The sequence below is a fragment of the Mesocricetus auratus genome, unplaced genomic scaffold, assembly GCF_017639785.1.
Source record: "Mesocricetus auratus isolate SY011 unplaced genomic scaffold, BCM_Maur_2.0 Super-Scaffold_100011, whole genome shotgun sequence".
NCBI classification, from domain to species: domain Eukaryota; kingdom Metazoa; phylum Chordata; class Mammalia; order Rodentia; family Cricetidae; genus Mesocricetus; species Mesocricetus auratus.
In genome coordinates this window covers 9645336-9668197 of record NW_024429195.1, presented here as the reverse complement: position 1 = coordinate 9668197, position 22862 = coordinate 9645336, and the positions used below count along the sequence as shown (strand labels likewise).

The 22862-nt window shown below is 44.0% G+C and overlaps 1 protein-coding gene across 3 annotated transcripts in view; it reads right to left on the bottom strand.

The window, feature by feature from the left end:
- The window catches only part of Nbea (neurobeachin), a 485089-nt gene that overhangs the window by 2150 nt on the left and 460077 nt on the right, over positions 1–22862 (bottom strand). For all 3 annotated transcript variants that reach the window (XM_040754403.1, XM_040754404.1, XM_040754405.1), the window contains 8 exons: positions 20557–20646; positions 18176–18368; positions 16775–16846; positions 14568–14723; positions 13694–13864; positions 4411–4512; positions 2589–2785; positions 538–689 (listed from right to left, as the gene is read on the bottom strand). In XM_040754403.1, coding sequence (XP_040610337.1) covers positions 538–689; positions 2589–2785; positions 4411–4512; positions 13694–13864; positions 14568–14723; positions 16775–16846; positions 18176–18368; positions 20557–20646 — 1133 coding nt within the window. The remainder of the gene's footprint in view (positions 1–537; positions 690–2588; positions 2786–4410; positions 4513–13693; positions 13865–14567; positions 14724–16774; positions 16847–18175; positions 18369–20556; positions 20647–22862) is intronic.

Genomic DNA, 22862 nt, shown 5'->3' with positions numbered 1-22862 from the left:
GTGTGTGTGTGTGTGTGTGTGTGTGTGTGTGTGTGTAGGAAACTATTTTGGCTTCAAACCTCAGACACTCTATTGTTCTTGAAATAGAGTGTCCTGGACTCCATTGACTTGACTAGGCTAGTTCACAAGCCCTAGGATCACCATGTCCCATCTCTCTAGGGCTGAGGTTACAAGTGTGCACATCATGCCTGGCTTCTTTATGTGGGTTCTGGGATTTGAACTTTGAGTCCTCATACTTACTCAGGAAGCAGTTTACCGATTGAACGTGTACACTGTTTTTCTTGATGTCCTCTGTACCATTCTCCTCTACTGCAAAATGCTTTGTTACATTAATTATATGTGCTAATACTTAAAATAATTTCAAAGTCAATATTCTTCCAAGAGAGTTTTTCTATAGCTGAAAAGCTGGGCCTTTCTTGGGTTTTTACTCATCTCCAGCTTGCCCTTTCTGTGTTGCTCTTTCCTTAATCTGGGTGGGATAAGAATGCCAAGCTTCCGGCCTATTCCTGGGATCACGCTGCCCTTGGCATGGCTCACCTTTGGTCGTGGGATAAATCCATTGCCCTAATGCCAGCATCACATCCAGGGTAAATGTACAGCTGCTTGAAGTCACAGGCCTGCCAGACCTCTACCACACCATTGTCCCCTCCAGTCACCAAGTTCTGTCCATCGCTGCTCAGGAGAATTGCCTTCAGAAGAAAAGGCAGATACCAATGATCTCTTCATTTGTTTCATGTCAGTGGTCACGACTGATCAGCGATTAGCTGAATAGCCAAGCATTTGCCCGAGTGTACAAGCTTAACCAACAAAACAAACAAGCATCAATACACAACCAACCACCAGCCAACCACTACCCATTCACCAACCAAACAAGCACCAGAACCAACTATGAACCAACCAACCGACCAACCAACCAACCAACCAACCAACCAACCACCATCTAAGCAGCAAACAACCAGGCATCAACTCACCAATCAATATCCAACCACTGATCAACCAAACACCACTAACCAACCACCAAACAATCATCCAACTACCAGTCAATCCACTAACCATCTAGGTTAATCAGCCAAGCAACTAAGCACAAGCCAACCAACTACCAGCCAAACAATCATCCGCCAAACACCAACCAACCAACTAGCCCGCAGCCAACAACCCATCAAATCAATCACCCATCAGCCACTACCCAACCAACCATTAATCATCCACCAACCACAAACCAATCAACAACCAACTACCCAATAATCAACCACCCACCTACCAAGAAACCAATGGACTACCAACCAACAACCTGGAAAGCACTGTCAATCTCCTTAACATTATTTCCTTATTTAGTCAATTGTCCAAGTTTCCTAGATCCAATCCACAGAACTTTCAATATAGATTTATCAAAGTTGGTTTTTTTTTGTTTCTTTTTTAACAAAGACATAAGATCTTATTAAAGCCAATCGACAAGAAAAAAATTTTTAAGGGGACAGAGAGATGGCTTAGTGGTTAAGAGTGCTTCCTGGTCTTCTAGAGGACACAAGTTTGGTTTTCAGAGCCCATGACTCACAATCACCTGGAACTCATAACCCAGGGTTCTGATGCCTTCTTCAAGTGTTCACACTCCTTGTTCCCAAATACAGCATAATTAAAATAAAAATCTTTAAAGCTAATTTAGGTATAAAATTATGAAAGTCACAATGAGGATATCGCCAATCTAATCTAGGGAGATTACAGAGAACATTGTGAGATGTTCTCAATCTACGAGAACACTGCATTTTGTGAAAGTCTGAGTGTTACTAGTGGAGACCTAGCACAAAGAGCAGAAATATAAGTCACGATAACTTTTAGTACCAAGCACCATTGTACTTCATGAGGCCATAATGAACTTGAAGCTGTAGTCAAGGGTCTCAGGCCTCTTTGTTTCGTAGTGCCATGTGTCCTGATCATTTTCTGTCAACGCGGGAGAACCCTAGATATGCCTGGGAAGGAGGAATCTTAATTGAAAACGTGTCTCCACAGATGGAGCTGTAGGCAAGCTTGTAGGGCATTTTTTTAAATTAGTGATTGAGTTGGGAGGGCCTAGCCCATTGTGGACGGTGAAACCCCTGGGCAGGTAGTCCTGACTTGTATAAGAACGCAGGCTGAGCAAGTCATGAGGAAAAAGTCAGTAAGCAGTGTTCCTCCGTGGTCTCTGCTTCAGGGTTCCTGCCTTGAGTCCCTGACTTCCCTTCATGATGAACTGTGATCAAGCTGAAATAAACCCTTTCCTTTCCCAGTTGCCTTTGAGCATGGTGTTTTATCACAGCAACACAGACCCTAACTGGGGAGCAAGAGCTGAGACCACTGTTTGGGAAGGGGTTTGGAATGCTCTCCTCTAGGCAAACAGCTGTGGTCTCTAGAGTCTGTCTTACTTACTGAGCTGCTGATTCAGTACAGAGGGATCTTGGGTTTGTTCAGAGCATCCATCGACACGAGTCTGCATGCTTTCCAACCAGCACATGTTTATGTGGATGCTGGTAAAGTGCTACACCTAGCCAGTTTTATGTCAAGCAAGTTTGACTGCCATGGCTTCTTGCTGCTCAACACTGATGTGTACTCACCCGAGTGGAATCATTGATTTCCATTTGAGCCAGAAGTTTTCCATTGATGCTGAAGTTGCTAAACCGTCCTCGCTCATAATATATGATGCAGTGGCCTTCACTCGATACAGAAATCAGGCGTGGGAACAGGCAGTTTTCTGGCCCTTCTAGGGCCCTCAGCAGGTCTCCAGTAATGGTATGCACAAGGCAAGGGCCCTCTGCAGTGGGGACACAGACACCAGGCCAATTAATGAGAATACCAGGACCACCAACCCAACATCACACCTGCCTGGGTACTGGGACTCATCAGAGACAGCAAGGACAGCAGATGTGTGCTGTGGGTATAACACTTATGCACACACACATGCATACACATCCATGTCACTCACACACACAGTGATGCAGTACCCACAGTACTCTAAGGTTTCAATCTCTTCCTCCACCTCCAATAACAGTCGTCACAACAGACTTTGGCTCCCAAGTCAAGTGGGCAGACAGTGTGCCCAACAAGTCTAATCTGCTGTGTCTTAGAAGGTTCTCATTAAGGGGGGTGATCAGAACTGGTACTGAGTGTACTCAGTTGCATCAGATTTCAGCATCACAGCGTAGACATGTCACTGCCAAGCAAGTTTTACTTTTGTGGTTTTATATATAAAACGTAAATGTGTAATTAAGACGTTAATCAATTGATTCTGACTACAAAAATATTTTTCACCTTTTAATACTAACAGTGGTGCAAAGGTGGAGGGTGCCGGGAAAGGCTCATCTTACTTCAGAGCAGCTTCATGGGCTTGGGAGTCATAGTGAGAGATTATGTTAAGTTTCCACTGGCCTAACCATGGACACAAATGCTGTAACCTCATACTATATGCCTGCCTCTCTGCTCACTCAAAAACTGAAGCCTGCAAAAACTGTGCTTACACTTTTATTGGTCAACTGATTTGAACAGCCACATTTTTACACACTAAAAAGGTGTCAGTATCAAACTGTACTTAATCTCTGACTGAAAAGGGGAGGCTGTGGAGACTGTGGGGAAGAGCAAACCCTCTGCTGTCACCGCTTGTAGGGAAGCAGCGCTTTGCTGCACCGCAGAGCTGTGCTCGGTTGTTCTGAAATGCACAGCAAATGGCCTCTTGGTCTCAGGCTGCTCATGATCTGTAATACTGAACAATCTTCCACAACAGTATCTGACCATCTGGTGTCTCAGACCTTGATAAAAATAAAAATTTAACAGCACCCCCTTAAAAAAACCCTTCAAGGAATTCCCACCAATGATACCTCTAAGCCCTCCCCCCACCTTGGGCCCTAGGCCTCTGCTCAGTCTGGCCAGCCTCCTGCCCTCCAGACCTCATGGTCTTTCTGCCTTCAGATTCCCATAAAGGTGTGTAATCCCATCAGAAGAGCCCAGAAAAGCCAGATGACAATTCTCCACAAAGGCAAAGAAGCAAGGTCCTTCCCCTCTCCCGCTCTCTTGGGACAGTCCGTTTGGTATGGAGAAGACCTGTAGAGGGAGTAGAGGTCCTAAGGCCAGACTGGCGGGCAACTTGACCCGAGTTCCCAGTGCATTAGTGGAATGCCTCCGTTGCCCTTTAAATGTCCCTTTCATGGCTGCAAAGTTAATTTACCAGTGTCTGTGTTAGAATGCTGGTGGCCACATCCTAAACTTTTGACCATACTTTATGGTCATGCTGGTAAATATGACTAATCTTTGATAAAGCTAAGCAACTGCAGAGAACCCAGATGCTTCATGTATCTGTGCTGAATCTCCGGAAGAAATCAAGAGTCACAGTTAGCTAGAAAATGCTCACTGCCTAGAGACAGCAGGAAATAAACAGCTTCTGACCTTTAGCACCACTGATAACGAGTCCCAGTTCCGCACAGACGGAGACACAGACAACTTCATGGTCATGGCCTGTGAGGACAGCTCTGGGCGCAGGATAGTCACCTACAAAGAAGAAGCAGCAGGGCATCAGTGGACATGAGCGCAGACAAGACGGGCCGCTTATAAAGCAGTCACCGACCATGAGGAAGCACATTTACTAGCTGTATGGGCAGAGCAACTCACTTTACCTTTCTGGCTGTCCCTTGTGTGTGAAATGGCATAACTACTACTGTCCCTGCTACAGGGTGGTCGGGACAGCAGAGAAATTAATCCATGTGCATGCTCAGAGGGGTCAGGGGCTGTCCTCTCAAACAGGCAGTTGTGTGTGGGATCATGTCGTCATGGCAATATCGTGTGAGGTCAGGTCATCTCACTGTCTGGAGTTCCAACTTGAATATGAACATGGGAGAGCCAGAGCACTGGGCAACAGTAAAAACGGTTTCTGAATGCACAGTGACTAAAAATTAACCCAAAACCCAATGATCATCTGCACGTGCTGTTTCTGGAGGCTGGCAGCTCATCTCACCGTGGGCGTGGTTCTGACCACGCGTTCCCGCACTGTGGGCCACACAATGCTACCTTCCTGCAGCACCTGACTCAGACTCCAGACGGCCACAGGTAGGGACTGCAGTGCTTTCAGCACACACACCTTTTTCTGCTCTTACAGATACATGATGGTTCAGTTAGCTATCACTACTGTCATCTTCAGCATGCATCAGCTTAATACACATTTAGACTGGGCTGCATCAGACTACATGATTTTTAAAGTTGCTGACATGACTTTTGTTAGAATGCATTGCCAACCATTTTGAAAGGGACTGCACATGCTCCTGCCATTGTAATATGGATTTGTATAAAGTGGCATTCTCAGCATTGAGAAATATAAAATCAGGATGTCCATGAACTCTGAAAAATGTCCACAATGCTCTGCATCCTCCAGTGTCCAGTGTTCAACCCTGAGTTAATTCTTCATGTTAAAGCAGAAACATGACCTCGATGTAACTTTGCTTCCTCCTGTAATAAATGGTAAGATTGGAAGTACACCAAAGAACTGTTTTAAATCAAATGTCTACGACTTGTTATGGGTAAATGTTTGACTTGTACATCCCTCTATGCCTGTATAACTATACTTATACAGGGGTCACGAGTGTGAGGGTTTAAGAAACTGCCCTGTTCCACCACAGTCTGTCCGGACAAGACTCTGTAGGGCCCCTCATCGCCTTCCAGAGGACCTAGTGTGACAAGAGCTGGGTTTGAGTGGGAGCTCCTATGTCTGAATATCAAGCTCTCATACTCATCTCTCCAGTCAAACAGGTAGAGGAGATGGGAGGCAGGAGGCGCTATGGGCAAAGCTGCAAAGGAAAGACAAGTATCTCAATTTTCTGCTTCTCAGGAACAAAACTAGCTAGGAAGTCAGCGTGAATCATCTCCCATTGGTGACCTCATCTCTGAACACACTCCCCAATGGCCTGGTTGCCTTCTACAGGTGAGGAACTCAAGAGTTATCATAAGTAAGAATATGTAACATTTGGTAGCAGTGTTAATTATATAATACCCAGTTTCCAGGGACAACACACTTGTTCAAATCTTATGTGGCTTATATACAGTCATGTCTCATTTTGCTTCTCCTTTTTAAAACAGTTAACATAGTAAATTCATATGGTCTATGCCACTGGTTGATCTTGGATGTTTGCAGTATTATTTAAGCAAAGAGCACATATATAGAAAATCACCTTTGTGTGTATATCTGAACACAATGACTTCATTTTGAGTTACTGGCCTCACAAGCCATCACTCTTGCACCTTGAAGAGTCATATTGTAACCTGCCTCTTATAACTGCACCAACCCTTTCAAAATTCTAGAAAATTTATATTCTAAGAGATCAGCAGATATTTTCTTGAGAACAGAAAATTCCATGATATTTTGTGCTAAATTTCACTCATTTTGATGAGACTAAAACTTCTTTCAGGTAGTTACACAGATGAAATTCCTTTGTGGTCATAATCATGTTGTGAATTTTTTCCTATGGATGCTTTAAGATTAATTGTGAGTAAGACTATTTTTCTCTAGCTAGGGTTCAGGAATCCAAGAGTACATTGAGAGATGTGAGAGCCGCCTTCCTTTTAGCTCTTTCTTCGTGATGTCGATGACAATTTTGTTCTCTGTAAAAGAACCAAGTTGGTTCTTCCAACAGAGCAGCTCGATTTGCCTTTGTTTCTGGAATTGGGGGATTTTTAAAATATTTATTACACATTAAGAATTTATATGTTTAAGATTAAAGAAATAAAAGGAACTCCTTTGTTCTCAACCATGCATAAGAAATGTAGAATTGCTCATACACCCTTCCTACATCTTAAAGAGCATCACACATTTTTAAAGTTCTGAGTTTTCTGTTTATTATTTGCTTTTGTGGAGTAGGTTGCTTAGCTTGGGAAGTTTTTTGGCTTCCTTGTCTGCTTTTTCTCTGTGACTTCCTTCTGAATGGGGCCTCCCCACACTCCCTCGGTGTCTTTCTGAGAACTGCCCTGTGATTTGGCCTTAAGTCTTGGCACACTCCTTTTTCCAAGACCCATGTGCTGGCCTGAGACCCTGGCTCTTGCTGTACAGGTTCGGGTGTGGAGATATGAAAGCTGAAGGGCTGGCATGTGCACCCGCTGCCCAGTTGCCCCTTTGGCACGGAGGTAACCCTGGGAGGGCTGACTACTTTCTGCTTCTCTGGAGATTAACCATGATTGGTGAGTTTTCTTGGATCTATCAATGTGAATTTTCCTTTTGATGCATTTCTGAGATGCAGATTGGGAGAATGGGCACTGTAGCCCACAGCAGTTTGCCATCAGCTGTAAATCTACAATAACGGGCAAACCATGGAAATGGGCTTTGAATAATGGTGACGTATCTGTCAGCCTTGAGTTTATCTGAAACATATTCACAAAACTGAAAAACTGTGCTTCCAAGATACCTTGAGTTTCCTGTTATATTGAGGATTAGGCATTAGTAAGATGTGTGTGTATGTGTGTGTGTGTGTGTGTGTGTGTGTGTGTGTGTGTGTGCGCGCACTTGTAGGCCTGAGGCTGATATCCAGTGTTTTTTATTGCTTCTCAACCTCATTTTTGAGCTGGGGTGTTTCAATGAAATGGAGGTTGCTGTGTTGCCTAGACTGGCTGGCCAGTGACCGCCAGTGCTGGAGATACAGATGTGCAAGATGTGCAAGGAAAAATGAACAAAAACAGTTTTAAGTTTCTTATGTGCTGTGTTTTCCACAAGGAAGTAAGCCCTCTGAAGACCCGTCAACTGCTTTTCATGCTGTCTCCTCAGATCATGGAGGCATGGGATACAGGCATTAAGTGGCGCTGTTTGTGCCCTGGAAGCATTGCTCTTTTTACAAACCTCTCCAGCTTCAGCTGTGAAGGTAAAGAAAACGTTCTTCAAAGCTTTTGAGTTGGAAAATCCGCAGCAAGGACAAGAGCCTTTCCTATATTTCATCACCAGCGACAGATGTCACACACCCCAACAGTCACTCGAGATGTTGGTAATATCCTGTCACTGTCACAGCACAGCTGATGGATGGAGCTCAGGGTTAAAGGGCCTGGCACGGAGGGAGGTGCAGGTGAGGCCTGCTCTCCAAGGACCATGGCACTTCCCCCTTCCCCACTCACTTCCTCAAGGATGAGGAAACCTCCTCTTGCCTCACTCCGGTGTGAGGATGATAAGGAACAAATGCATCCAGTTCTCACAGTCAAGCACTGGGAATTCTAAACAGAAAAGGCTTAAAATAATCACAGTCCATCTCACCTTCATCAAAAGTCATTTCCGTATCCTTGCAACAGATGGAAAAGCTACAAAGGCTGTCAGTGCTACACAGGGACGTGACAGGAGCTCTCTCATTAGGGTGGTCTGTAGCTCTGAGGATGGTCAGCACAAAGCCTGCTCAGGTTCTTATTGAAACAAGGGGGCTGACGCCCTTCTAAATCAGCTGAGGATGAGGGCTGAGGCTGGGGACCCACAGTCCTCAGTGCTGGTCTGGAGCATCAGAAGATGGCCTCTAAGTGACACACAGTGGTTATGAGGCACAGACCATTCACATTCATGCTTACACTGAGAAGAATATGATGGGATTTTAATGTAGAGTTCCAAAATAAAGTATCAAATGTTATAGTAATTTCATTGACACTGATTTCAAATATTTACCAGAAATTTCCTGGACTAGCTAGCTAAGAATAACGACTGATAGGCTGGACCATGATGGAGTGTCTTTTACCCCACCCTCACAAGAGGCCAGGACTTGGTATCTTTCTAGTCCTTCCTCTTCTACAAAAAAGTCACAAGATGCTCAAATACCCCAGTCTGTGGACCAAAGTTGTCTGGTCAGAGAACAAATGAGTCACTCCCAATTTTCATGATATATCCAACAAAGGCTAAATACCTTTCTTAGAGTCTCAGGCCTATAAAGGGAAACAGACAACAAGGAAAGTAGTCCCACCCTTGTCACAGATCCTAAAACGTCTCTAGGGATGATATGGACCCTATGTAGAATAGTTTCATGCCTCCTGTTCTGAGTTAGTATGATGCCTCATAATGTCCTGTGACTGAGAAGTATCACAAGCTGCTCATGCTTCCTCTGACACCTAATAAAAAACCCTAACATTATTACCCTAGATAAGATTCCTTGGACTGAGAAATGAGCCAACTGGTTTCGTATATATATTTAATTAAAGAGTGCCTCTGGGTCAGTCTCGTTTACCCTCTTACCACACGGTTGGTCTGTGGTGGCTGAGGGACTAGCTCTAGGCCTGTCTTTGGATAGCAGGCTGCTGGCAAACACAGAGGTGGACTAAGTTTGGAAGGTGTTTGGCTGAAGGCTGAAGCTGATAGGCGGGTCAGCGTCCAAGGCTGAGTGCAACACAATGGGTGGCAGAGAAGGTGTGCGCACAGCTAGAAGCACCTTGTCAGCCCTCTCCTTTCAGACTGCATGGCGTTTACAAAGGGGCAGAGACCTGGGCTTAAAAAGAGGATCAGAACGGCATATAACTTTCTCACATATATTACTCAGTGGATATTGCTGGATTTGATTTGAAAGATGAGCACTAAATCCCATTCCAGGGTTTTATATTGCTATAGTTTTAAAATTTTCATATGTATGTATCACTCAAAATAAACATTTAAATTACATTCTTTAAAGCATATTGGTCTTGAGCTGAGGTCCCAATGCATTTTTGGGGTCTACTGAAGACACAATGATGTTAACTCGCTCCTCTTGTGACTATCTTGTTGGAAGCTACAGCACGTAATGAGAGCTGTCAAGTCCCAAGATCAATGAAACTTGTGCCCTGGGGATTCCACAGGAATAGCATTGATCTGGTTAAAGCTCACCAGTCAGAGATGGGCTGTAATATATTGCAAAGAAGGGCTCTAGAGGATAAGCGGCCAAGTCCAAGACACCTACCTGACAAAAAATTCAATCAGCTTCTAACACAAATTGCCTGCCCTGCTCTGTGTTCTTTCATGAGGAGGCTGCTTCCAATTAAAGTGCGCAAATTAATTTTTATCACTTCCAAATTAGTTTCAGAATTTGTGTAAGGCTGTTTCAAATGAAAGCACCTGTCCCTCATGTCTTCGCAAGTACGTTATCTAGCCAGGGACCTATTGTAAATCTCCAGGATGATTTCCTACATTCACCACCACATGAAAAATAACAATAGCATCATCAGTATAAAACGCATTAATGAACAGGACCATCTGACTTGTAGCATGAGCAGGTAGCTTGTTCCTTTATAGTCTGGAAGTCTGTGTCATAATCTGCAAACTTCTATTGTCTTTGTGAAATAGTCATTGAAATGAAAAAAACAACCAGCATGAGACTTCTAAGATGTCTAAATCAGTCACAACAATTTATTTGACCTAACCTGACATAATGAAACTAACCTTTCTATAGCTGCCTAAAAATCTACAAACATTACTTATTTTTCTTTGTAGAATAAAGGCATCCATTATTATGTAGTGCTGATGTTACAAAAGAAACAGATATATTTAAGGCCCTTTGACCTCATGGCTAGATTTCAGCCATACATAAAGTCAGACACAGATCCTCATCCCAGGATGCTGGTTTGATGAATGAGTCTGGTTTAGTCTCTACACCATAGAAAATGATTCAATGTCTAAGGTAGGCTAATCCCCAGATTACAGCAGCTACTGGGCAACAGTGCCCTGGGTTAAGGTTCTCCTTTAGGTCTAGATAAATACATACATCCTCCAAACCCAAAGGCATTATGCCATACATTGTTACCAGTTTACCATAACTCCCCTTTTGGTATTGAACAGCAATCCATTTGAGACAGAAAACACATACAACCTGGTCCTCTTACTTGCGACTTGGTCGCTAGACTACATTAAATTGGACAAGTTCTTTCTCTCGTCAGTTTTTATGACAATGACTGCATGTCTAGGTATGGCAGTCTATATATTCAGTGATGTGGCTGCCTTTAAAAACATAGACTTACTCAGCTGCTTGAGTCAGGCACAGTTATTTGTGGAGACATACTGTTGTAGAGAAGGGCATAAAACTATCAAACTGATCAAATATTAAATACTATTACCTATTTAAGGATTTTACTCTTGTGGTTATCCATTTGGCAACTCACAAACACAACTCACAAACCCACACTCAGAATGCAAAGTTCTGGGTATGTCTCCATGTACTGATGATATTACTTGACAGAGTCACTGAGTCATGAAGTACTCAGTGTGCTTAGCCATTCAGGAGGCAGGACTTACTTCCTGAAGGCTGGGGCTGGGGGCTTCTTCTGTCTAACACCCACAGCTGCGTAGAGTCCCAGTAGGGACACAGCAGACACAGGCACAGATCACCTGCTCCAGCAGTCCTGCATCTGCATCTGTTCCCCCTGCTTTTTCTAGAGGAGCACCCTTCCCTCCACTGAGGACAATGGGAGACACACACCCTTGCCCACATTTCATGCCAGGCCGAGGAGTGTAGGGTACTTTATGGACATTTGTAAGTTCAATGACGACAAGGGGTTTTGCTTTTAAAAAAATTTTACATATGGAAGCAATGTTTAAAAATACATTTTGGTAACTGACTTTTCAAAGGACAATTAAAGGATAATCTTATCTTTATGTAATGCTGCTTTTAAACTCAGGATGCAATGGTATATGCCTTTAATCTGAGAGCTAGGGAGGTATAAGCAAGTGGATCTCTGTGAATATAAGGCCAGCCTGTCCTACATACCTAGCTCCAGGATGGCTGAGTGTACATAATAAACCCTGCTTCTAAAAATACTGCTTTCAAAAATAAATGCTATACTGATAGCTTCATTCTTTTTTTTTTTTTTTTTTTTTTTTTGGTTTTTCGAGACAGGGTTTCTCTGTGGCTTTAGAGGCTGTCCTGGAACTCGCTCTGTATGTAGACCAGGCTGGCCTTGAACTCACAGAAATCCGCCCGCCTCTGCCTCCCCAGTGCTGGGATTAAAGGCGTGCGCCACCAACGCCCGGCGATAGCTTCATTCTTATTGATTCACACAAGCATTGGACATTTAAAAAGCTTTTGTTATCAGGGACTTTAACTATTCTAAATGTTGTTAGATTTAACTTTACTGATGGATCAGAACTTGGCATCTATAGTGTTAAGACACCGTATAGCATAGCATAGCTAACACAGATAGGGTGATTTAGTGTTTTCTTTAAAATGTTTTACCTAATGATAGTATGTAACATAATATCTCATCTTTGCTACCAGATGGTAGCTGTTGAGATGTGAGTTTCCCTTTAAAAGAGTTACTTTTGTAAGTGATGTGTATGTGTGTCAGTGTAGGCTACGGACAGGACATGCCGGTGCAGGTGCTCACAGGAGTAGAGGCATTGGATTCTTCCGGAACTGGAGTTGCAGTGATGGTGAGTCTACTGATGGGTGGGTGGGTGCTGGGAATCAAATTTGGGTCCTCAGACCCTTCTCTATAGCCCTAGGAATTCCCTTTTTCAATTATCCCTCTGAGCTTTGAAGATTTAGTTAATTAGGAATAAATTTTGTTCTGTTGCTTTTTAAAATTCCGGGTTTTTTGTTTATTTGTTTGTTTTTGCTTTTCCAGGCAAGGTTTCTCTGTGTATATTTGGCTGTCCTGGAACTCACTCTGTAGACCACGTTGGCCTTGAACTCACAGAGACCCGCCTGCCTCTGCCTCCTGAGTACTGGGATTAAAGGCGTGTGCCACCACACCCAGCTAAAATTCCTTTTTCTTATACTGCCTAATTTTTGTCAATGTCTATGTAAGATGACACAAAGCCCTGCTGCCTGGACATTTTAAGGAGTGCTATAGTAGTACAGAGATAAAGAAAATCTGGGCATGTGAGGTGGTATGCTTAGACGGAACACATATATCAACATTCCAAGTGTGGAGTGACAGTCCCCCCCCACACACACACACACTGCCACACACAATAGAACTCTGCTACAGATGAGATGGCAGTTTTAGAAGTGAACATAAGGATATTACCTTGTTAAAACTTATGCAGAAATGTCCATTGATAATGTAGAATTGGCAACAAATCATCTTAGCATGTTGGAGAACCCCGGAGTCACCGTCACACTCTACTCCATACTGTAGGCCAGAGGCCTCCAGTCTCCTCACCCCACATCAAAGACCACTTCACAGCACACTTCCAAATCCAGCTATGGACACCGAGATCAAACGCCAGTTTCTTCAACGCCTGCATCTCCACTGTTTCTACGCTACCATAGGGCCTTGGTTCCTACCCATCGACAGCCATCTCCTGCTTGTGTGCATTTCCGGGTAAAGTGCACAAAGAAGAGTGGGACTTAAAGGCCATTCTTGTCGTCTCTCCTCACACAGGGCACCCATGAGCACACCTGAGAGTTCGCCCCAGGCAAGGCCACTGACATGGAAGAGTGTAATGAGTACAAATGAAAGGAAATCTAAGGGAGGCAGAGATCTCTCAGCTGAGAGAAACCCTGAGACTGAACGCCTAAGTAACATTTCTGAAGCCTGGGGACATCTGGGTGTTGGGGACAGCAGCTGAGATGATCAGGGAGTGGTCACCATGAGAAGACCTGGGACTCTCTCAGGTCAAAGTCATAGTAACTGCTCCTTTTTACACTTGTGTTTTTGCTACTTAAGCTTTTATATTTTGAGTTTTTATAGATTCCACAGCAATGAAAGCCATAAGACAACAAGACATATCAAGTCTGAAAGGACCCTTGTCAGGAACACTCACTGCTATTGGGGTTGTCTCCTATGATGTGGTGCCTCCCACTCCAGTACCAGAGAAGCAGGGTGGCATCCCGAGATCCAGACACAATGTAGCAGTCCCCACCGATGTACGACTCGGACCTGGCCAGGCAGGTGACCACATCCCAGTGGCCAAATACAATCTGCGTCAGCTTCCCTGCAGCACAGAATGACATCACTTAGACTCATTGTCTTTATGGAGACTTAATTTTAATAATTTGTGAAAAACTCCAGATGCTCAAATCTTCAGGATACTCAAATCCATTCACAGATGACTTTTAAGGAAAGGTCTCATAAAATGAGACAATCATAGTTTTTCTCTTTACAGTTTGAGTCTGACAATAGAGGGTTTTACTATTACCCTGAATTTGAATGTGAGGAGGGGCTGATAGCATCATTGAGGTATAAACTCAGGTCAGTAGTGAGTTCAAGCAGTAATTCATTTCTGACGCAGAACTAGCTGGTTACCTTACAATGTGGTCACTGAGCCTATACCACTTGGAGCTGACACACACGGAATCTTTACCCTATCATGACTTCCCATTATGAGGATATATTCTCTGTGAGTGCATGTGTGGTATACACACAAGTGTTTGTGTGCATGAGTGGGAGGCCAGAGGCTGGTATTGGACATTTTCTTTAGCAGGCATTTTCCATCTTATTTTGGATATAGGGCCTCTCACTGAACCTGAAGTTCAGCTAGACAGATGGTTAGAGCCCCAGAGACCTTCTGTGTCTGTCTCTCGGTGTGGGGGTTACAGGGGAGTGCAGGCTGGTGTGTGGGTGCTGGGGTCAGAAGGCAGGTCCTCATGCCCCCACCATCTCCTCAACACTGAGAATGAACCTGGTGTGATGATTACCTGTTTCGGTCGAGTAAACTCTGAAACTCTTATCCCAAAACCCGCAGATGAGGATGTAGCGGTTGTCTGCTGTGACCACAAAGCAGTGGGCGTTGATCTGGATGCTCTGGTCCACAAGGTCTGTGATCTGCCGTTTGTTCACACCAGAGTTGTTTGCTAAAACCAAACACAAGAATTGGAGGACAGATTCCAAAGAGTGTCATCATGCCCTCATGGAAGGAAGACAGCTTTGTGCTTCACTGACGTAGCCACGGGCTCCCAATGGTGCAAAATTGTTAAGATTGAGACTTTTTTCCCTCCAGGAATATACATTTCTTTAATAGCAATGATTATTCACCAGTGATATTGTATACTTAAAAACTATGTCAGCAAACTCGGTTCTTCCGCCAACAAATGAGAACAGATAAGGAATGCAAGACAAAGAGTTTAAAACATACTAAAAGTATTTAGATGCATGCTATGCTCCAGTTCGTTAGTGTCCAGTAAGAACCAGGTAGAGGTGCATCTTGTACACAATCAGAAAGTGTCTTAATGCTTGTCCCGTCTGTCACTTTCCCACGGCACATTTCAATCCGCATGAAAAGCTGGCAGAGAGCTGCTGGTGAGCTGTGGGAAGCCCACAGGGAGCCTCAGGTCAGTAGCTTTAAAGACCTGAGTTGTCAACAAACACAAGGCCTTTGCAGCCTGGCTGGCAGGGGAGGAGACCAATAAAAGAGATGGGAAAGCGATTGGGGGAGAGAGGACAGGCGAAGGATCAGTGTGCAGCCCTGGGGGTGAGTATGAATATAGCCAGGAACTCAGAGACATCTATGATTTCCCCAGTGCCTGTCTGGATGCCAGCCTGTCCCTTAAGCTGCACCATCCTTTCAGGAAAAATCCCTTCCTGAATTCTTAAACAGGAAGTGCAGATGTGGAGGTCACCACCACTAGGCTCTAATGCCAATGAAATCACAGTGCTACTATTTGTAGAGATCTGCTAACACTGTAAAATAACGGAAAAATTACTCAGTAAGGATAAGCAGTAAGAGAGAACTGACATTTAGAAACATAGGTAAGGGGAGAGCAAGCAAAAACCCTGGGCTGCTGGAAAACCACAGAACTGGTGTCTGGTTACTGAGGGCAGAGCCGTCGACTGTCCCATGGTGACGTATGAGCTACCTGTTTCATTGTCAGTGTCTGGTGGACAGGGAAACAAGGACAGACTCAGAAATACGCTTAGTCCTAAAGCTTGCATTTTCTCAAGGCTGTCTTTTTGGGGGTGAGAATAAGAAAAAGCCAAGGCCTGTCTGTCAGATCAAAATGAAACCTGACTCAATTGAAGAACAGAGTACCACTGCTTATTCATAACTGAGCAGCTTTTTATAGCAGTCCAAAGTCTCCTTTGGTTTAATTGGCTACTTAATCCCACAAGCTAGGATAATAAACATCACCACAAACCACATCACAGACAAAAAGCAAAACAAAAAGACAAGCGGCATAGATTGCCTAAGGACCACATGACTGTTACTGATTGTAACTCAGGAGTTTGCAATTCAGGTGCTTTTACTTTAAAAACCAAGTTAGTCCCATCAAATAGAAATGTTCATGGAAGGTGCTTTTCAGTTTTAACTTCCCTGAACAATTTCTTTACCTTGAATACCATAAAGCTGTTAAGAATATCTGAGGCTCAAACACAGGGCAATATGTAATTATTACACGATCTCCTAAAGCATCAAGAGAATGTCACAAACAGTTGGTCTAATAGCAAAGCATTCTTGGATTGCAGGTGGCGTGTGGCAAAGCCGTTTGGGGTAATTTGATGTCATTTTCATGTTGATGTTATAATATCACTCAGCTGTATTTTCAGATAAACATTCAGGTAAGAATGTGTAGACAGATGAGATTTTACAATGCATCTTTTTTAGCTGCCATGGTTTCCATGAGCTTAGGCATCTGAACACTTGGTCTCCAGTGGGTGGTGCTACTGTGGAACTCTAGGAGCCTTGCTGGAGGAAGCTCATCACTGGAAACTGGCTTTGAGGGTTGAAAGCTTAGCTCACCTCCTGCTCACTCTCTCAGTCCCCTGCTCTGGCTGCCTGCTACAATGCTTCCCAGTCGTGCTGGACTCTCCCCTGAAACCACAAGCCAAAACAAACTCTTCCTCCCTTAGGCGCTTTTGGTCATGTGTTCTCTCACTGCTACAGAAGGTAACAGATACATTCGCTTACCAATTAATGGGTCCATCTCAATGGGAAGGTGATGTGCTTGATCCAAGGAGTATCCTGGGGCTCCTCTGAGGCCTAAAGAGGTGAGCATAGAAAGCTGCCATGAGACTATCTGGAAAGAAGCCTTTCCTGACAAGGGTATTTACTTTATGATGCGCACATAAGATGTGCATTTGCTTAAAGTTTGTGCTGATTCTCTTCCATCATGAGACTTCACTGAAGAGTCCTAAAAAGTCACCACAGCAGGGACTTTAGGTTTTCCTTGAGTGTATAAAGCCAAGAAAAGTGGTAAATTGAGCAAAAAGAACATCACAGCATTTCTCATAAAGCAACCAGTGATCCTGGACTACAAGACAAGGCTGGGCTTCCGTGGCATGGGGCCAGGTAGGAGCTGTGGCTCTTTTATAAGAGGCCTGTCACAATAATGTGACTAGTCAATGCATGTTATAAGTTGAGCCACAACTAAAACTTTCATCCCACTAAAGTTACTTTGGGGAGTGACATCTGGGGTCTGACCTAGTTCATTTGTCTTATTTTCACGTATGGTTATAAAATAACTATATATAATATTCTTGAACAATTTAATGATTTAGCCCTTTATAGTTTTTTTTCTCTTAATGAAAAACATTCCTAGAGGCCAAGGCCCTATTAACAATGAAGTCTTATTTTCCCATAAGACGTCTGCTGCACCCCTGCTGATAACATCACCAGTAACTATAAAGCAGAGTCAGGCACATGTAAACTCATGGGAGAAAAGTGTGGTATAAGTCACTGCCCCTTTCAGAGAGGCAGACGTGAGGGAAAGAAGGAGCAGGCTAAGTCAGCAGGGCTCACTTTTCAGTCCTGGAGACAGTAGAGGTCCTCAGGCTTTGCAGGAAGCCGTAAGGACTGGACTGGGCCAACTAAATCATTTGGTCACATGTGTGTCTGCCCCGGTTAAATATGGATCAGGATGTCTAAATGTTTGCGATGACATTCTATCACTTCAAGATGTGCCGGCTGGAGCTCTCCCAGACGAGTGTGGAGCAAACACATGAAACCATCGGACAATTCCAGTGTCTTCTTTTTCTCACAGACCAAGCTCCACAAAGCGAGAGATGGTATTTGTCTTGTTTTCCACTGAAATTCAAAGCCTAGGACTACTGGACACGTAATGGGCACAGAAATATTTGCTAAATAAACTAATGACACTGAAGGAGGAAGTCATTGCCTACAACACCCGACAAACTCCCTCGTTGGGAAGTTTGCTGAGGCGCAGAGAGAGGATGGAGTCAGGCCTGAGGCACTAGGATAGGGCTGCAGGTCACCGTCTGTCCTGTGGCCTGTGCCTGGCAGCGGTCTGTAACGGGGATGAGCTCTGCGCCCTCCTTGTCTCCGCTCTGAGGTGGTGCTGAGCCCACGTACCTACTGTGTTGTGCCACCTGTTCACAGCAAACAGTCGGCTGCAGGTCACCGTCACCACTGCAGGGATCGTCAGGTGGGGCAGGGTGTTGGCGGCCACATGGGTCACGGGGGAATTGGACGGGAACTTCAGCACCATTATTACGTCCTGCTGCATCTGGTCTTTAAACATGAGCGGGCTCTGCGGGAGGAAACACTGGCCGCAGAGAGGGGAGACGGGAACACAAAGGAGAAGGCAGTTAGCTGAGGGTCTGGGGACGGGAGGTGCAGACAGACAAGGCTAACACGAGCACAGGCAGGGCCTCCTCGCATCTGAACTGTCTGCCTGGCCTGGGCACCACAGAGAGAGCAGCTTCGCCTGAAGGAGGACAGAGAAAAGGGAGCAGGGTCTCTTCAGTCACCGAGGCAGCACACGCGGTTGCTAAGAGTCAGCCTCAATTTGCATACGGCCAGGCTGTCATGTGGACAGTCAGACCACAGACATAGCCACAAGAGGCGGGGAAGTTTAAAAATCACTTCCACGAAAAATTAGTCAATCAATGGCTGATGTTGTTAGCATAAATATAAAGTGATTCTTCGGATAACTGTCATCTTTTTGGGGCTAACCTAGGGCTATGGTCTAAACGATTAAAACACAACAACCCGAAGAGTTCCCTGGCTCTGACCAGTGTCTTCAGGTCAATCTGGGCTCTGTGCTGACTGGCCTACCATTCAGGGCTTATGCCTCCTTCGCTCACAGTTTCCTGTGGGCCAATCCTTTTGATTTTTTGAGCTTTTCTTCTTAAACATTTAGCATAAGAGATGACAGCAGATACTACAAGCACTACAGAGCACTATAAACTCTATTACACGAAAACATAAAATAAGAATGCTGGCAATAATTACTCCTTGGCTTTCATGCGTGTTTGAGGATTTTCTCTGTGGAGAATGAGCTTAGAAAGCTCATTTTCTTTTAACAGCTCCAGGCCAATTTGGCATCTGATAATTCCTTGTAGGAAGGTAATGAGTTCTAACTGGGCATTCCCCCAGGGTAGTTATCATCATCATCATCATCATCAAAACCAGAGGAGAGTCATGTGGAAGACGACTCTCCCACCAGCCATTTCCTACAACAGGTGTAAGGGACTCTTCAGGCAGTGTGGAGCTTGACCTTCTAAGACCACATCCCTGGTCTGTATCATGGCTGAGAGTCATCTGGGAATAACTTGTGTTCTGTGCAGATCTTTGTTTTGTTACACAGAATGACCAAATGCAACCCAACACACCCAGTGTGTCTGCTGGACGGAGGCTATGTGGACGGCTGTTGTGGGGAGAAGGTTAAAGCCAGCATGCAGCTCTGCTCCCCAGGGGGAGTCTGCCTGCTTCTTGCTGGCATGGAGAATACACCTGACACCGCCTCATTCTTGGTCATGTGACACACGCAGGGCTCAAAAATACACCAAGTAAATGAAGGGGATTAAACATTCCCTCCACTGGAGAAATACTGGCTTACAGGCTTTCCGACACACTCCCACTGCTATCCTATCTCGGCATTCCCACCCCATTGAAGAGCTTGTCTCCAAGACGGTGGATACACATAGATCATCTGAGAATTCATTTGCAACTGATTCTGTCTCGAAACATTTGTACTTTTTATTAAAAAAAATAGTAAAAGATCACAGTTTAAAATACATAAAAAGTATCTTAGCAAGAGCTTTGCCTTCATTGAACTAAATACAAGGAGAGTGTTTGCTATTTGCTGATAGCTGAAAAAGGGCTGCTTTGTTATGAGGGTGGACCTTTAAATAACAGAATAAAGCATAATTTCTCCTTGAGAAGTAGGAGTAAAGGTCGAACATGAGCAACTCTTGACAAGGCCAGCTAGCATCGACTGGGGGCTTAGATCACAGGGGCTGGCCTAAGAGAGGTTCGGAAGCGGTCCTTAGATTGCCAGTGGAAGGATGTCACCCTCTGCCTCAGATGCTGTTGCGTCCTCAGCCGGTTACTACTCAGTGGCAGAAGTGGTGTTTGCTTCACATCTGACTTTGGAGCCTTTACTTGTAACCAGCCTGTCCTGTTCCACAGCCCCTTGGCAGGAGCCACAAATTGCCTTTAGAATCATTCACTTTTCTTAAAATGAACCACTCTTCTGCTGGCTTGTGTTTATAGTGCGCGGTAATTTACAGATCTAATTTAATTTGGGGCCAGTGTGTGTGCCTGTGTGTACACTAATAGGCTTATGGAGAAGCAGACGCTGCGCACTTCCTTCTAGCGTGCCCTTGGGCTTCACAGGCAACAGACAAGAGGAGAAGCCTTTGAAAATATCACTGAACCACGGTTTTATTTGCTTTCTACCTGGGCATAAAGGAGATAGAGAAAAATGGCTCCACAGGCTGGCGCCTTACCAGGTGCATGGCCGAGCTCCGAGGCGGGTGAGGCTCAATGAGCAACTGAGATGGCGTCTGTCCAAAATTCTGTATCTGTGCTTCCATGGCCTGCAGGGCAAGGAGGGTGACTGTCACAACTGATGCGTGTCAACAGAGAGGCCAACACACTTCCGACAACGCAAGTGTAGCTTAAGTCAGCCATAAAAGGAGTCTAGAAAGTTCCACAAGTGCTCTTTTCTCAAGGTGCAGAACCCCCGAGTGTTAGTTTTTGGAGACAAGCTTCACTTCTTCTAATCATGCTTCAGTGAAGCACAGCACTGCTCTCATCACCAGAAACTGAGGTTAAATGTGGAAGTGCCAATTTGTACATACACGCATGCAGTTAAAGACCAAAAGCACCTTTATCACTAGATATAACACAGGTACCTTAATAAAGTCCTTTGTAAGGAGGAATGTATGGGGGTCTCTAATGAAATAAGCTTCTGGAATCTTCACGGGAAAAGAGAATGAGATATAATGTCTACCACTGACAAAAATTCAGAAAAGCATGCATTCCAGCCAACACAGAAGGCAACCCGAGGTCAGAACTCTAAGGCTTTGGTGTTGCAATCAAATAAAGCAAAGCTTTCGATACAAAAATACATCTCAGGGCTGGAGAGATGGCTCAGCAGGTAAGAGCACTGGCTGCTCTTCCATGGGACCTGGGTTCAATTCCCAGTACCCACATGACAGCTTACAACAGTCTGTAACTCCAGTTCCAGGGGATCTGACACCTTCACACTGATACACATAAAATAAAGTTAAATACATTTAAACAAATAAACAAACCCCCCAAAAACAAACAAAAACCAAAACCAAAACAAAAATACATCTCAGCTATAGTGCTTTTAGACAGATCCTGGGGAAATTATTTATAAGGTATGAATTAATTTCTCTCAGTTTCCCCCATGTAAACTTTAGAGAAAAGTCACTAAAAAGGAAAGAATTCTTTGGCTATCTTGAGCTATTTGCAGTACTGCATTAAAGCCTGTGCAGACATGAATATTAAAACTGTATGGATCCCATTGAATAAAACTAATTTCCACCTCAAACTGTCTGGATCACACAATATAACACTGCATGCATGTGCATGCCTGTGTGTCTGTATATGTGCAACTGTGTGTTTAGAGACTTAAGCATTTCTCCTAAACATAAATTTTATAGGTAAGATATTTCAACATATTAAATTAGACTAATAAGATTTTTCCTGAGATGTTGTAAATGTGTAATTTAAGTCAACAAGGAAGAGCACAATATTTACTATGATCATTACTCTGTTACCATGCTAGTTTCTCCTTACAATCACGTGTGATTTGGTGCACATAAAAGTGAAATACGAAACCCACCGCTGAGCAATGGAAGGAGTGCAGGTAAGCTGGTGGATGGCTCTTGACACAGCAATGCTACTAATCGCACCACTATCTACAATTCTCATTTAGAAAGTATTTAAATTTAACCATCTGTCCTCCTACCCTGCATTTCAAGAAGATGTTTATCAGTAAAAGTGTGAACTTTCAAGTTTATTAGCAATATTAAACATGAATGGGTCATTATCCACCATATTTTAGCAACTACATAAAAAGGGCTTTGGTTCATTTATTTGCAGTGACAATGGGATGAATTATTAAATCTCCTTAAGTGCTGTCCAGTTTTAATGTAGCATTTATTTTCATGACGTCCATTCAAATGCTAAGTGCAACTATTCAGCTAAATTGTATTCATGTAGGTACCACCACACTGTGCCTCCCCACTGCAAGATTTATGGTTATGAAAGGGGAGAAGAGACCATTCCTAGTTGGCTTTGCATTATTACAGTAACTCTTGAAAATTATTTGTGGGGTAAAGCCGTAATTTTACTGTTAATGCTGTCCTGGTCAGCAAATGGCCAATATGAACTAAAGTCTTTCTATCAACAGACACTGTGGTCTGCACTTTCACTCCTTCAGGAAAAAGGACCTCGTGGGGTGACAAGATGGGGCTGCAGCCGAACACTCCTGCCCTTCACTGCCCTGAAACACTCACTGAATGAAGAGTCGGCAAGCATCTCCCACCTACGCTAACTTTCACAGACAGAACATTAAAATCGTATCAGAAAATGTTAGGATACTGGTGTCATTTCCAGAAATTTCCTGTTTAGTGTTTTTTGGTGGTATCTTTGGGCTAAGGCTAAGCATTCAAATTCCATATTTCTCTTTTGGGATTGTTCTTTCTTCCTTGTGAATTGTATCAGATGGTTTTGTGCACCAATGACTGTATTCTAGAATTTATCTACCAGGTATCCTGTG